Below are 13,122 nucleotides of genomic sequence, written 5' to 3'. Positions count from 1 at the left end.
CATCTTTTTAGGCTCCTGTTCTCTAACTCTGTTTACTCCTTTGCCATCAATGTCCTCCCTTACTTTATTCTTTCCCCTGCTCTCGTTTCCTGTTTTGTTTACATTTGGGCTGCTTACATTTCTTTTAAATCTCTCCCCCATCTTACTAGTTTAAAACCTTTGCCATCTCCCTATTTACCCTTTCTGCTAGAACACGGTGCCATCTGGGTTAGGTGGAGCCTGTTCCATTGGCGCAACTCTTTCCTGTCCCAAAACTGGTGCCAGTGTCCCATGAAAAGAAACTACTCTTTCCACACCAGCCCTTTGGCCATGTGTTAATTCTCTTGATCTGTCTGCTGCTATGCCAATTTGCACATGGCTCTGGCAACAATCCAGTGATTATTGCCCTCGAATTCCTGCTTTTTAATTTAGAGCCTAGCTCCTGATACTCTTTCAGCAAGACCTCGGCCCGGTTCCTACCCACGTTGTTTATTCCAACATGGATTCTGACAACTGGATTTACTCCCTTTCCAAGTTCCTCCCCAGCTGCTGTGCGATATACCTTACCCTGGAACCGGGAAGGCACTTTGGGATTCTCATCCTTGGCTGCTGGGGCAGAGCAGAATAGTGTCCTCTGCAATCATTCTGCTTTTCCCCTCCCCTCCCCCCCACCCCCACCACCACCCCCCTTACCTTGAACAGCCTTCTGAGCCATGGTGCCTTGGTCTACATTGTGGCTGTCCTCCCTGGAGTCTTTCTCCTTCGCCAGTACATTGTACCTGTTGGACAGGACCAATGTTTGTGAGCCCTCCCTCTCAATATCTCCTAAATCCCTGCCACCTGCCTCTCTAACAGTCATACCCTCCCTTTCCTGAACCTGTGTTTGCTCTGGGGTGTGACTGTTTCTTGATAAAACTGCAGAAATTCCTCACCCTCCCTTTATGTCTGAGTGTCTCCAACTTGCACTCATGCTCAGTAATTGTGAGATGGAGATATCTCTTACAGACATGTTTGCTCGGGACAGCCTTGCTGTTCACGAACTCCACGTTCTACAGTCTAGGCGCACACCTGCTCTGCCATATCTTAGACTTGCCTTATTTTATTTATTTAATTAGTTCAAGTCTTTATTCAGTGATTATTTGTAGTTATGTTAATTGGTTTAACTGGATAAGCCATAAATTTAATACAGTACTTCATAATTTCCTGGTCTTAGTTTAAACCACTGCCCTAATTTAGAGGAAAAAGAACCTTCATACCTTCAAAAAAAAAGTCATTGCTGGCTGTCCTGTGACATTACTTTTTTTTTGGAAATACACTGTGGAAGGTTTGCTGCCACTTTTAGTGCCTCCGATCAGGTCTGCATTGTTCCGATGCTGTCTGTTTTATTCTTCCCTGCTGGTTGCTGATTCCTCTGATCCACATACATATCTATCCTGGAACCTTCTGTTTTTTTCCATTCTTTGTTCCAGTGATGTGGGTCACTCTGGCATGGCTATATTTGCTGTCCATCCTTTGTTGCTCTGAGAAGGCACTAGTGGACCTTCTGCTTAAAGCACTGCACACTCACAATGCTATTGAGCAGGAAATTGCAGGGTATTGATCCAGCAATGATGAGGGAACAATCTGTACAGCTCATTTACACAATGCCTTCATCTAGCTGTTTATTTCATATATTTTGTTTGAATAATATATAGAACCATAGAAAAATTACAGCACAGAAGGAGACCATTCAGCCCGTCGTGTCCCTGCCAGCCGGAAAAAAAAAAGCCGCCCAATCTAATCCTACCTTCCGGCATCTGGTCCATAGCCTGGCCAGTTACAGCACTAAAAGAATAGAGGGTTTCTGCCTCCACCACCGTTCCTGGGGTGAATTCCAGATACCCACCACCCCCTGGGTGAAAAGGTTTTTCCTCATGTCCCCTTCAATCCTTCTAACAATCACCTTAAATCTTTGCCTCCTGGTAACTGACCTCTCCGCTAGGGGAATCAGGTCTTTCCTGTCTACTCTATCTAGGCCCCTCATAATTTTGTACACCCCTATTAAGTCTCCCCTCGGCCTCTTCTGTTCGAAGGAAAACAACCCTAGTCTATCCAATCTTTCCTCATAGCTGCAACTTTCGAGCCCTGGCAACATTCTTTTAAATCTCTTTTTTTATGACGATTGGTAGTTTCATGGCACCATTAGAGACTAACTTTCAATTCCAGATTTTTTTTTAATTAATTGATTTTTAAATTCCGCCAGCTGCCATGGTGGGATTTGAACCCGTGTCCCCAGAGCATTAGACAGTGCCTTTGGATTACTATTTCAGTGACATTACCACTATCTCCCCTAAATCTAATCTTAATCTTAAAGACTTTCATGAAGGCACCCTTGAACTTCTGAATTCCAGTGAAAAAAGCCCTAATTTCTCATCTCTTTTCATAACTCTAACTCCTCATCCCTGTGACATTGTATTTGAGCCCATGCTGTACATTTTCTATTGCTTTTGTCTCCATCCTATAATGGGGCTCCCAAAACCCTACACAATACTCTGTCTAAAGATCCTTTGTAAGTTCAACATTACCTTCTTGCTTTGGTATTCTGTGCTTCTACATACAGTGGAGGTGAAGACCTTGGAAGCAGTTAAGAAATAACTGGATGCTGGCTCTCTCTCTCTCTGCTGGCTGGGGAATCTAGAACACAGAGACACAGTCTCAGGATAAGGGGCAGATTATTTACGATTGAGATGAGGAGAAATTTCTTTACTCAAAGGGTTGTGAATCTTTGGAATTCTCTATCCTAGAGGATTGTGGATGCTCCATCATTAAATATATTTAAGGCTGAGTTGGACAGAATTTTGGTCCCAGGGAATCAAGGGATATGGGGAATGGGTGAGAAAGTGGATTTGAGGCCAAAGGTCAGCCATGGTCATATTGAATGGCTGAGCAGGCTCACGGGGCATTATGGTCTACTCCTGATCCTATTTCTTATGTTCTTAGGTAGTTGGATGAATTAATTTGGACCAAGTACTTTCACACTATGCTGGTAATTGAAGCACTGTGTAGATTGTGTAATAATTTGAATCGTAATGTTTGTTAACCAGATACATTCCATTCACTAGTTGTTTTTGCTTAGAATGCAATGACTCTTGAAACTTTACATCACTATTTATGTTTGACGAGGGAGGAGCAGCATTACTAAGCCACAGAGAATTAAGTTTTTAACCTGCATTTCTATATGAAGCTGCTCATTTGTGTGGAGTAAATATTTTCAGTGTTGGTAATTGATGCCTTCTCTGACTTGATACAAATCAATTATTAAAAATTTCTAATTACCCAGTTCTTGTGTCAAGGTTATTTTTGCTTAGAATGAGGTGCCCCTTAAACTTGCAACATCTATCACAATCTGGGGAGCTAAGTGCAACAGAGAGGTCTGTGATCCATTAGCTTTCCCTTCCATCTATAAGTGAATAAGAATGATCGGTTTTGCCTAGAATATTAAAGAAATAGAGACTTTCTGCTTTTCACCGCAAGAGGGGAGGGTAGAGGAGAGATTTGACTGTTAATTATTGGTGCTTTTGTGTTTGTGTAACTATCTGCAATTGATGACAATTGTTAGGACAGCAAATGTGAGGGGTGACCTTTTTAATAGCAAGGTGCAATGTGTGCTTTTATTTGATCCTTTTAGTCAGTAATGTTCACAAGGCTAAAACAATGTCAGGTGTTTGTGTCAGATTTACTTTTTCCATTGTGTCATTAAAGCTAATCTTTCCATTTTAAGGCATCAAGAGTTATCTAATTTATTGCATGAGAAGAAATATGTGAAGGCTTTAGGATTGGCAATCTCTTTGGAACAGCCTCAAACTGTGCTTACAGTGATTAAAGGTAAACACAATGAAAACATTGTAATTTTTTATTTGTTTGTTTTGCACAACTCTCTGCTGAAAAAGGGCTTGGAACCAATGCAACCAGTAACATTGTTTCCACCCAAGATTTGCAGCAGCATATGTAGGTGAACCCTCGGAATGTCCCATGTTGCTTCGTGGCCAGTGAATTACTTTTGAAGTGATGTCGCTGTTATGTAAGCAAATGAATTAACCAATTTGTGCATGATCAGCTTTTGGTTGTATTGTTTGAGTGATGAGTTCTGGATACCCTGTAAACTCTCTCTTTTTTTTGTTTCAAATATTGCCATGTGATCTTTTACATGTTACATTCTTGAGTGTGAGTAAAAGCCTTCAGGTCTATACATCCTCACTTACTTCTTGCAGAACTTATCCCCTTGACCAAAAACTTTCCTTCCCCATCCCCACCCACCTCGTGGGAGAGGCAATTAAAAGATAGTGACCTCCAGCTTAAAGGCCTGCAAACTGACCCGAACCCAACGGGACCTGTCAACATGTGTCTGGTTCGGGTTGGGTCGGGTCGCACTTTCAGGTCTGGCATTCGGGGTCGGGTCGGACACACTCTATCACTGGTACGTGGCTCCAATGTTAATAAAGTTTTTGGACTAGAAAGGTGGTTTTGTTAGTTATTTTAAGCTTGTGCAGATCAGCAACAAAGTGAAAAACAGAAGGTAAGTTAACTGATGGTCGGGTCGGGCGTAGGAAAAGATGGAAGGACTCGGGCGGGTCAGGCTCGGATCGGATGTGGTTCTGTCGGACTCGGGTCGGGTTTTTTTTTTGCAGAATCAAGCGGGCCTTTACTCCAGGTAGCTCAGGAAATCTCTGTCCAAAATTCCAATCCAAATCCTGAAATGTCTATGATCAGACAACCTTGAGGAGGCCCCAAGTCCTTGATTACTAATCAAAATCTTGCTTTCCTTTAGCCATGATCTTGCAGTTTTCCAAAAATGCATCTAACACCAGCTTGAAGGAGAACAAGAAGTCGGTTGTTACTATCCATTGGGGAATGCTCTTCCATAGGTTACCCATCCTCTGAGAAAAATAACCTACCTAACCTCATGCCATACTTTCAATTTAAATGTCTGGCCCCTATCTGCCCTTATCTCAAATTGTCTAAATGCTTGAATGTTATGGATGCTCTGAATAGTTTTATAGACTTGCAACACGTCCTCGAAGTATGTACTGTTTTCAGTGAATCCAAACCAAAGGCACAAAGTCTGTCTCTAAAGAACATTAGAAATAGGAGCAGAAGTAGGCCTTACAGCCCCTTGAGCCTGCTCTGCCATTCACTAAGATCAGGGCTGATCATCTACCTCAACTTAATTTTTCCACCCTATACCCCTAAGTGTTCAAAAATCTATTGATCTCCGTCTTGAATTTATTCAGCAACTGAACATCCACAGCCCTCTGGGGTAGAGAATTCCAAAGAGTCACAATCCTCTGAGTGAAGAAATTTCTCTTCATCTCAATCCAAAATGGCTGACCCCTTATCCTGAGAGTATGACCCCTAGTTCTAGATTCTGCAGCCAGGGGGAAACAGCCTCTCAGCATCTACTCTGCCAGCCCTTTCAGAATCTTGTATAGTTCCTAGAGATGACTACTTGTTCTGCTAAACCCCAGAGGATATACTCAATCTCACATCATAGGACAATCCTCTCATCCCAGGCATCATTCTAGTAAACCTTTCTTGCACCTCGTCTCAGGCAAGTATGCCCTTAAGTAAGGAGACCAAAACTGTACAAAGTACTCCAAAGCCCAATGCAATAGCAGCAAGACTTCCTTACTTTTGTGCTCCAACCCCCTTGCAATAAAGACTAACATACCATTTGCCTTCCTAATTGCTTGCTGTACCTGCATATTAACTTACTGTGTTTTGTGTACGAGGGCCCCCAAATCCCCCTGCATACCAACATTTACTAGTCTCTCTCCTTTTTAAAAATATTCTGTTCTAAATTTTCTATTCTTGCTACCAAAGTGGATAATTACACATTTCTCCACATTATACTTTAACTGCCACCTTCTTGCCCACTCACTTAACTTTCCTATATCTCTTTGTATCCTCCTCGGAGCTTACATTCCCAACTAGCTTTGTATTGTCAGGAAATTTGGATGCATTACAGTCGATCCCCTCTTCTGTGTCAATGATATATTGTCATGCCTAACTTCTCTATAATTCAGAGATTAACTCTAACTTATGAGTTAAGAACAGGAGGAGGTCGTTCAACCCCGCGAGCCTGTTCAGCCATTTAGTTAGATCATGGCTGATCTGTGTCTTGGCCCCCATTTATCCATCTTGGTTCCATAACTCTTAATATCCTTGCCTAACAAAAGTGCATCAATCTCAGTTTTGAAATTTTCAATTGACCTTGTGTCAGTGGCTTTTTGGGGGAAGAGCATTCCAGATTTCACTACCCTTTGTACGAAGAAACAACACCCCTGGACATCCTAGCTCTCATTTTAAGATTATGGCCCCTTTTTTGAACTCCCACCAAAGTAAGTCGGTTTTCTGTATCCTATCAAATTCTTTAATCATCTTAAGCGCCTCAATTAGATCACCCCTTAATCTTCTATATTTAAGGGAATGGAAGCCTAGCCTTTTGGTCCCAATGTCTGTCTGGTGACTCTGTACTGCACCCCCTTCAAAACCAATATATCCTTGCTGAGGTGCAGTGTAATTCTTTGGATTGGATAAATCATGTGGTATGTGATTCACCGTTGTAGGGGCGGCGCAGTGGTTAGCACCGCAGCCTCACAGCTCCAGCGACCCGGGTTCAATTCTGGGTACTGCTTGTGTGGAGTTTGCAAGTTCTCCCTGTGTCTGCGTGGGTTTCCTCCGGGTGCTCCGGTTTCCTCCACATGCCAAAAGACTTGCAGGTTGATAGGTTAATCGGCTGTTATAAAATGTCCCTGGTATAGGTAGGTGGTAGGAAAATATAGGGATCTGGTAGGAATATGGAATTAGTGTAGGATTAGTATGGATGGGTGGTTGATGGTCAGCACAGACTCGGTGGGCCGAAGGGCCTGTTTCAGTGCTGTATCTCTAAACTAAACTAACATTTAAATTGAATCAGTGTAAATTCAAATAGCCAGAGTCAAATTGGCACAGAAGAAGGCGATTCAGCTCATTGAGTTCACACCAGCTCTCTGTAGAGCAATCCACTCAATCCTATTCTCCCATTCTATCCCCATTGCCCTGCAAGTCTATTTCTCTCGAGTGTCTTTCAAGCTCCCTTTTGGAAAGCATTGATCATCTCCATTTCCACCACCCTCATATACAGTGATTGTACTCATTTAAAACAGGTCAAATAACATTTTTCTTATTGGTAACACTCCTCACAAGGTTGTGGGTTCAAGTCCCACTCCAGACACTTGAGCACAAAATCTCAGGTGACACTTCACTGTAGCACTAAGGGAGTGCTGCATTGACAGACGTGTCATCCTTGGGATGAGCAGTTAAACCAGTGCCAGTTTGCCCATTCAGCTGGACATTTTAAAATCCCTTCGAAGAAAAGCAGGGGAGCTTTTCCTGTCAATTTTTCTTTGCTAATCAACAGGGAATTTTATCTGAGCAAGCTATTAACCAACTGAGTGTTGGGTGCTTTTATCCATCAAGCTAACTAAATACAGGAAATTCAAGTGTTAAAATTCTGGGATTTTCTGGATATTTTTTCTTCTGTCCAGCAGCAGTTCCACAGACAAACCCATACTTCCTGTGACCTTACTTGCAGTAATCTGAGTGCAGTTGCAAAGTGATTATGTTACTGAACTAGTAGTCCAGAGGCCTGGACTAATAATCCAGAGACACATGTTCAGATCACGCAATGGTAGTTTTTGAGTTCAGTTAATTAAATAAATCTGGAATTTAAAAAGTAATATCAATCAGGATCATGGAGCTATCGTATTGTCATAAAAACTAAGTAGTTCATTTTGTCCTTTAAGGAAGGAAATCTGCTGTCCTTACTCAGTCAAGCCTATATGTGACTCCAAATCCACAGTATTATGATTAGCTCTTAACTGCCATCTGAAATGGCTGAGCAAGTGACTCGGTTGTATGAAACTGCTGTAAAATGTCAACATTGATTCCAGACTCCATGAGATCTCATAGCATCAGGTCAAACATAAACAAGGAAATCTCCTGCTGATTATGTTCATCCTGGAGTTTAGTTACTAGTGGTGTACCGCAAGGATCTGTTTTGGGGCCACTGCTGTTTCATTTTTATAAATGACCTGGAAGAGGGTGTAGAAGGGTAGGTTAGTAAATTTGCGGATGACACTAAGGTCGGTGGAGTTGTGGATAGTGCCGAAGGATGTTGTAGGGTACAGCGGGACATAGATAGGCTGCAGAGTTGGGCTGAGAGATGGCAAATGGAGTTTAATGCGGAAAAGTGCGAGATGATTCACTTTGGAAGGAGTAACAGGAATGCAGAGTACTGGGCTAATGGGAAGATTCTTGGTAGTGTAGATGAACAGAGAGATCTTGGTGTCCAGGTACATAAATCCCTGAAAGTTGCTACCCAGGTTAATAGGGCTGTTAAGAAGGCATATGGTGTGTTAGCTTTTATTAGTAGGGGGATCGAGTTTCGGAGCCACGAGGTCATGCTGCAGCTGTACAAAACTCTGGTGAGACCGCACCTGGAGTATTGCGTGCAGTTCTGGTCACCGCATTATAGGAAGGATGTGGAAGCTTTGGAAAGGGTGCAGAGGAGATTTACTAGGATGTTACCTGGTATGGAGGGAAGGTCGGTCTTCCGAGGAAAGGCTGAGGGACTTGAGGTTGTTTTCGTTGGAGAGAAGGAGGAGGAGAGGTGACTTAATAGAGACATATAAGATAATCAGAGGGTTAGATAGGGTGGATAGTGAGAGTCTTTTTCCTCGGATGGTGATGGCAAACACGAGGGGATATAGCTTTACGTTGAGGGGTGATAGATATAGGACAGATGTCGGAGGTAGTTTCTTTACTCAGAGTAGTAGGGGCGTGGAACGCCCTGCCTGCAACAGTAGTAGACTCGCCAACTTTAAGGGCATTTAAGTGGTCATTGGATAGACATATGGATGAAAATGGAATAGTGTAGGTCAGATGGTTTCACAGGTCGGCGCAACATCGAGGGCCGAAGGGCCTGTACTGCGCTGTAATGTTCTAAAAACCACCCTCAGCTGATGAATCAGTCGTCTTCCATGTTGATCACCACTTGGAAGAAGCACTGAAGAAAGCAAGGGCACACAATGTAGATAGGGGACTTCAGTTTCCATTACCAAGAGGGCTCAGTAACGCCACTACTGACCAAGCTGGCTAGACTAGGCTTGCAGCAGGTGGTGAGACAACAAACACGAGGGATTTTGTCCTCACCAGTCTACCTGTCTCGTGTGCATCTACCATTATGATATTGGCAGGAGTAACCTCGTGGAGACTAAGTCCTGCCTTCATACTGAGGACACTCTCTGGTCTGTTGTATGGCACTGCCACCATGCCAAATGGGATAAATTTAGAACTGATCTAACAGCTGTAAACTGGGCATCCATGAGGCATTGTGGGAAATCAATAGCAGCAGAACTGTATTCCACATGGCCCAGCATATCCCTCACTCTATCTACCCTAACCATCAAGCTAGGGGATTAGCTCTGGTTCAGTGAGGCGTGTAGAAGAGCATGCCACAAGTAGCACCTGGAGTACTAAAATTGAAGTCCAAACTAATGAAACTACAACACAGGACTACATGCATATTAAACGGCAGAAGCAGCATGTTATAGACAGAGCTAAGCGATTCCAAAACCAGCTGATCAGATCAAAGCTCTGTAATCTTGCCACATCCAGTCGTAAATGATGGTGGACAATTAAAGAGCAAACGGGAGGAGGAGGTTCCATGAGCATCCCCATCCTAAATAATGGCAGAGTGGATGATCCATCTCGGTCTCCTCATGAGGCCCCCATCTTCGCAGATACCAGTCTTCTGCCACGTGATATCAAGAAACATCTCAATCCCAGGACATCATTATAGGAGCTCTTTAGGGCAGTGCCCTAGACGTCATGTACGATCATTCTGTCATAAGGTCAGAAGTGGGGATATTTGCTGATGTTTGCAAATTATGAAGCAGCACCTCAAAGGTAATCTGTGGATTATTACCTGAGCCGCATGCAAATTGGAGTAGGGCAAATAATATTAGAGAAATGAATGCATGACTCAAAGACTGGTGTGGTAGAAGTGGGTTCCGGTTTGTGGGCACTGGCACCTGTACTGGGGAAAGTAGGGGCTGTACCGTTGGGACGGTCTACACCTGAACTGTGCTGGGACTAGTGTTCTAGCCAGCCGCATAACTAGGGAAGTAGAGAGGGTTTTAAACTAAATAGTGGGAGCGAGGGATCAAATTTGGGAAGATGTGGTAAATCAAAGAGTAGAGACAAGACAAGAGAGAAAGTTATTAATATGGGAACAGATAATCAGACCGTGACGGGAAGGGACAGTCAGTACAAATCTAAGAGTAAATCAGACTAGGCTAGAGGTTACGAAAATAATAGGACAAAACTAAAGGCTCCATATCTGAATACACGTGGCATTTCAAAACAAAACTGATGAACTGATTAGCGCAAATAGAAGTAAATAAGTACGATCTGGTAGCCATTACAGAGACATGGCTGCAGGATGATATAGATTGGGACCTGAATAGTGAAGGGTACATGACATTTCGGAAGGACAGGAAGCTAGGAAAAGGTGATGGGGTGGCTCATATACTTAAGAATGGTATAGCACAACAGAGCAGGATGATCCAAGTTCAGGAAACCAGGATGTAGAAGCGGTTTGGGTCTAGATGAGAAATGATAAAGGCAAGAAATAATTTGTGGGAGTGTTGTACAGATTCCCTAACAGTAACCACATGGTAGGACGGAGTATAAAGTAAGAAATAATGGGTGCTGGTAGAAAGGTATGGCGATAATCATGGGTGACTTTAATCTACATATCGACTGGAAAAATCAGATGGGCAAAGGTAGCCCATATGAGGAGTTCATTAAAATGTTTTTGGGTTAGTTTCTTAGAACTGCACACTCTGGAGTCAACCAGAGAGCAGGCTATACTAGACCTGGTATTGTGCAATGAGATGGGATTAATTGATGAGCTCGTAGCGAAGGTGCCGCTAGGCAGCAGTGATCATAATAGGATTGAATTTTGCAGTCAGTTTGAGGGAGAGAAGAGTGGGTCTGAGACTAGTATTTTAAACTTCAAGAAGGACAGTTACAAGAGCATGAAAGCAGAGCTAATAAAATTGAACTGACAAAGTAGGTTAAGGGATAGTTCAATAGAGATGCAGTGGCAGACACTTATGGGGATATTTCAGAATAAACAGAATAGATACATTCCAATGAGAAAGAAAAATTCCAAGGGGAGGACCCGCCATCTGTGGTTTACTAAAACAGTTAAAGATAGCATCAAACTTGGGAAAAAAAGCATATAATTGTGCAAAGTTGGGGGGCAGGTCAGAAGATTGGACAGAATATAAAAAGCATCAAAGAACGACGAAAAGATTAATGAGGGAGAAATTGGAGAGAAAGTTGGCTAGAAATATAAAAACAGATAGTAAGAGTTTCTATAGATATTTTAAAAAGAAAAGAGTTAACAAAGTGAGCGTTGGTCCTATAGAAAGTGAATCTGGGGAATTAATAAGAGGAAAAAAAGGAGATGGCAAATGAATTGAACAGGTATTTTGCTTCGGTCTTCACTATTGAGGATACAGGTAACATCCCAGAAATATCTGTAAGTCAGGAAGTGGAAGGGAGGACGGAACTCGAGAAAATTACAATCACCAGGGAAGTAATACTGAGCAAATTGTTGGAGCTGTGGGCTGACAAGTCCCTAGGTCCTGATGGACTTCATCCTAGGATCTTAAAAGAAGTGGCTAGTGAAATAGTTGATGCTTAGATTTTAATTTTCCAAAATTCCCTAGTTTCAGGGAAGGTTCCACTAGATTGGAAAATAGCCAATGTAACTCCTTTATTCAAAAAGGGAGGGAGACAGAAAGCAGGAAATTACAGGCCAGTTAACAACATCTGTCATAGGGAAAATGTTAGAAGCTATTATTAAAGGCGTTATAGCAGGGCACTTTCAGGGTAAAATTTCAGGGTAATCAGGCAGAGTCAACGTGGTTTTGTGAAAGGGAAATCATGTTTAACCAATTTATTGGACTTCTTTGAAGAAATAACATTTGCTGTGGAGAAAGGGGAACCGGTGAATGTACTGTACTTAGATTTCCAGAAGGTACTTGATAAGGTGCCACATCAATGGACGGATTGCACCTGAACCAGAACGGGACCAGCATCCTTGCTGGGAGGTTTGCTCGTGCTGTTGGGGGGGGTTTAAACTAATTTTGCAGGGGGATGGGATACAGAGTGGAAGCACAGTAGGGCGTGATGTACAATCAAATATAAATGTGAACCTAGGTCAGTCCAAAGGACAGAGTAAATGTAGACCTGTTGAGGCTCAGGCAAATAATGCAAGGCTGGATTGTATCCATTTTAATGCAAGGAGTCTTACTAGTAAGGCAGATGAATTGAGGACGTTGATTAACACATGGGAATATGTTATTGGTATTATTGGGGCAGGACTGGCAGCTTAACATCCCTGGGTATAGAATCTTCAGACGTGATAGAGGAGGGGCTAAAAGAGGAGGTGGCATTGCACTGTTGATTAAAGAGACAATTACTGCCGTAAGGAGGGATGATATCTTAGAAGGTTCATCCAATGAGGCCATATGGATAGAACTTAAAAACAAAAAGGGGGCTATTACTGGGCTGGAAGTATACTACAGGCCTCCAAACAGTCAGGCAGTGATAGAGGAGCAGATATGTAGGCAAATCTCAGAGGTGCAATAATAATAGTAGGGGATTTCAACTTCCCCTATATTAGTGCAAAAAGGTTAAAGGGGGCGGAATTCTTCAAGTGCATTCAGGAGAGCTTTTTGAGCCAGCACAAGGAGAGGGGCGGTACTGGAAGTAATACTAAGGAATGAAGCCGGACAAATAGTAGAAGTGGCAGTGGGAGAGCATTTCGGGGATAGTGACTATAACTCTGTAAGATTTAAGTTAGTTATGGAAAAGGACATAGCGGGACCGGAAATAAGAGTACTGAATTGGGGGAAGGCAGATTTCAATATGATAAAACAGGATCTGGCCAAAGTGAACTGGGAGCAGCTACTTATAGGAAAGTCTACATCAGACCAGTGGGAGTCATTTAGAAGGGAAATTGTGAGGGTTCAGGTGCAGCATTTTCCT

General features: G+C 42.7%; 1 protein-coding gene across 1 annotated transcript in view; it reads left to right on the top strand.

Moving 5' to 3' along the window:
* Window positions 1-13,122, top strand: part of tbl3 (transducin beta like 3) — a 77,324-nt gene that overhangs the window by 49,775 nt on the left and 14,427 nt on the right. Inside the window, exon 19 of the mRNA XM_068055758.1 lies at window positions 3,740-3,843. Coding sequence (XP_067911859.1) covers window positions 3,740-3,843 — 104 coding nt within the window. The remainder of the gene's footprint in view (window positions 1-3,739; window positions 3,844-13,122) is intronic.

The sequence above is a fragment of the Heterodontus francisci genome, chromosome 24, assembly GCF_036365525.1.
Source record: "Heterodontus francisci isolate sHetFra1 chromosome 24, sHetFra1.hap1, whole genome shotgun sequence".
Classification (NCBI taxonomy): domain Eukaryota; kingdom Metazoa; phylum Chordata; class Chondrichthyes; order Heterodontiformes; family Heterodontidae; genus Heterodontus; species Heterodontus francisci.
This window is presented reverse-complemented; position numbering and strand designations above follow the sequence as displayed.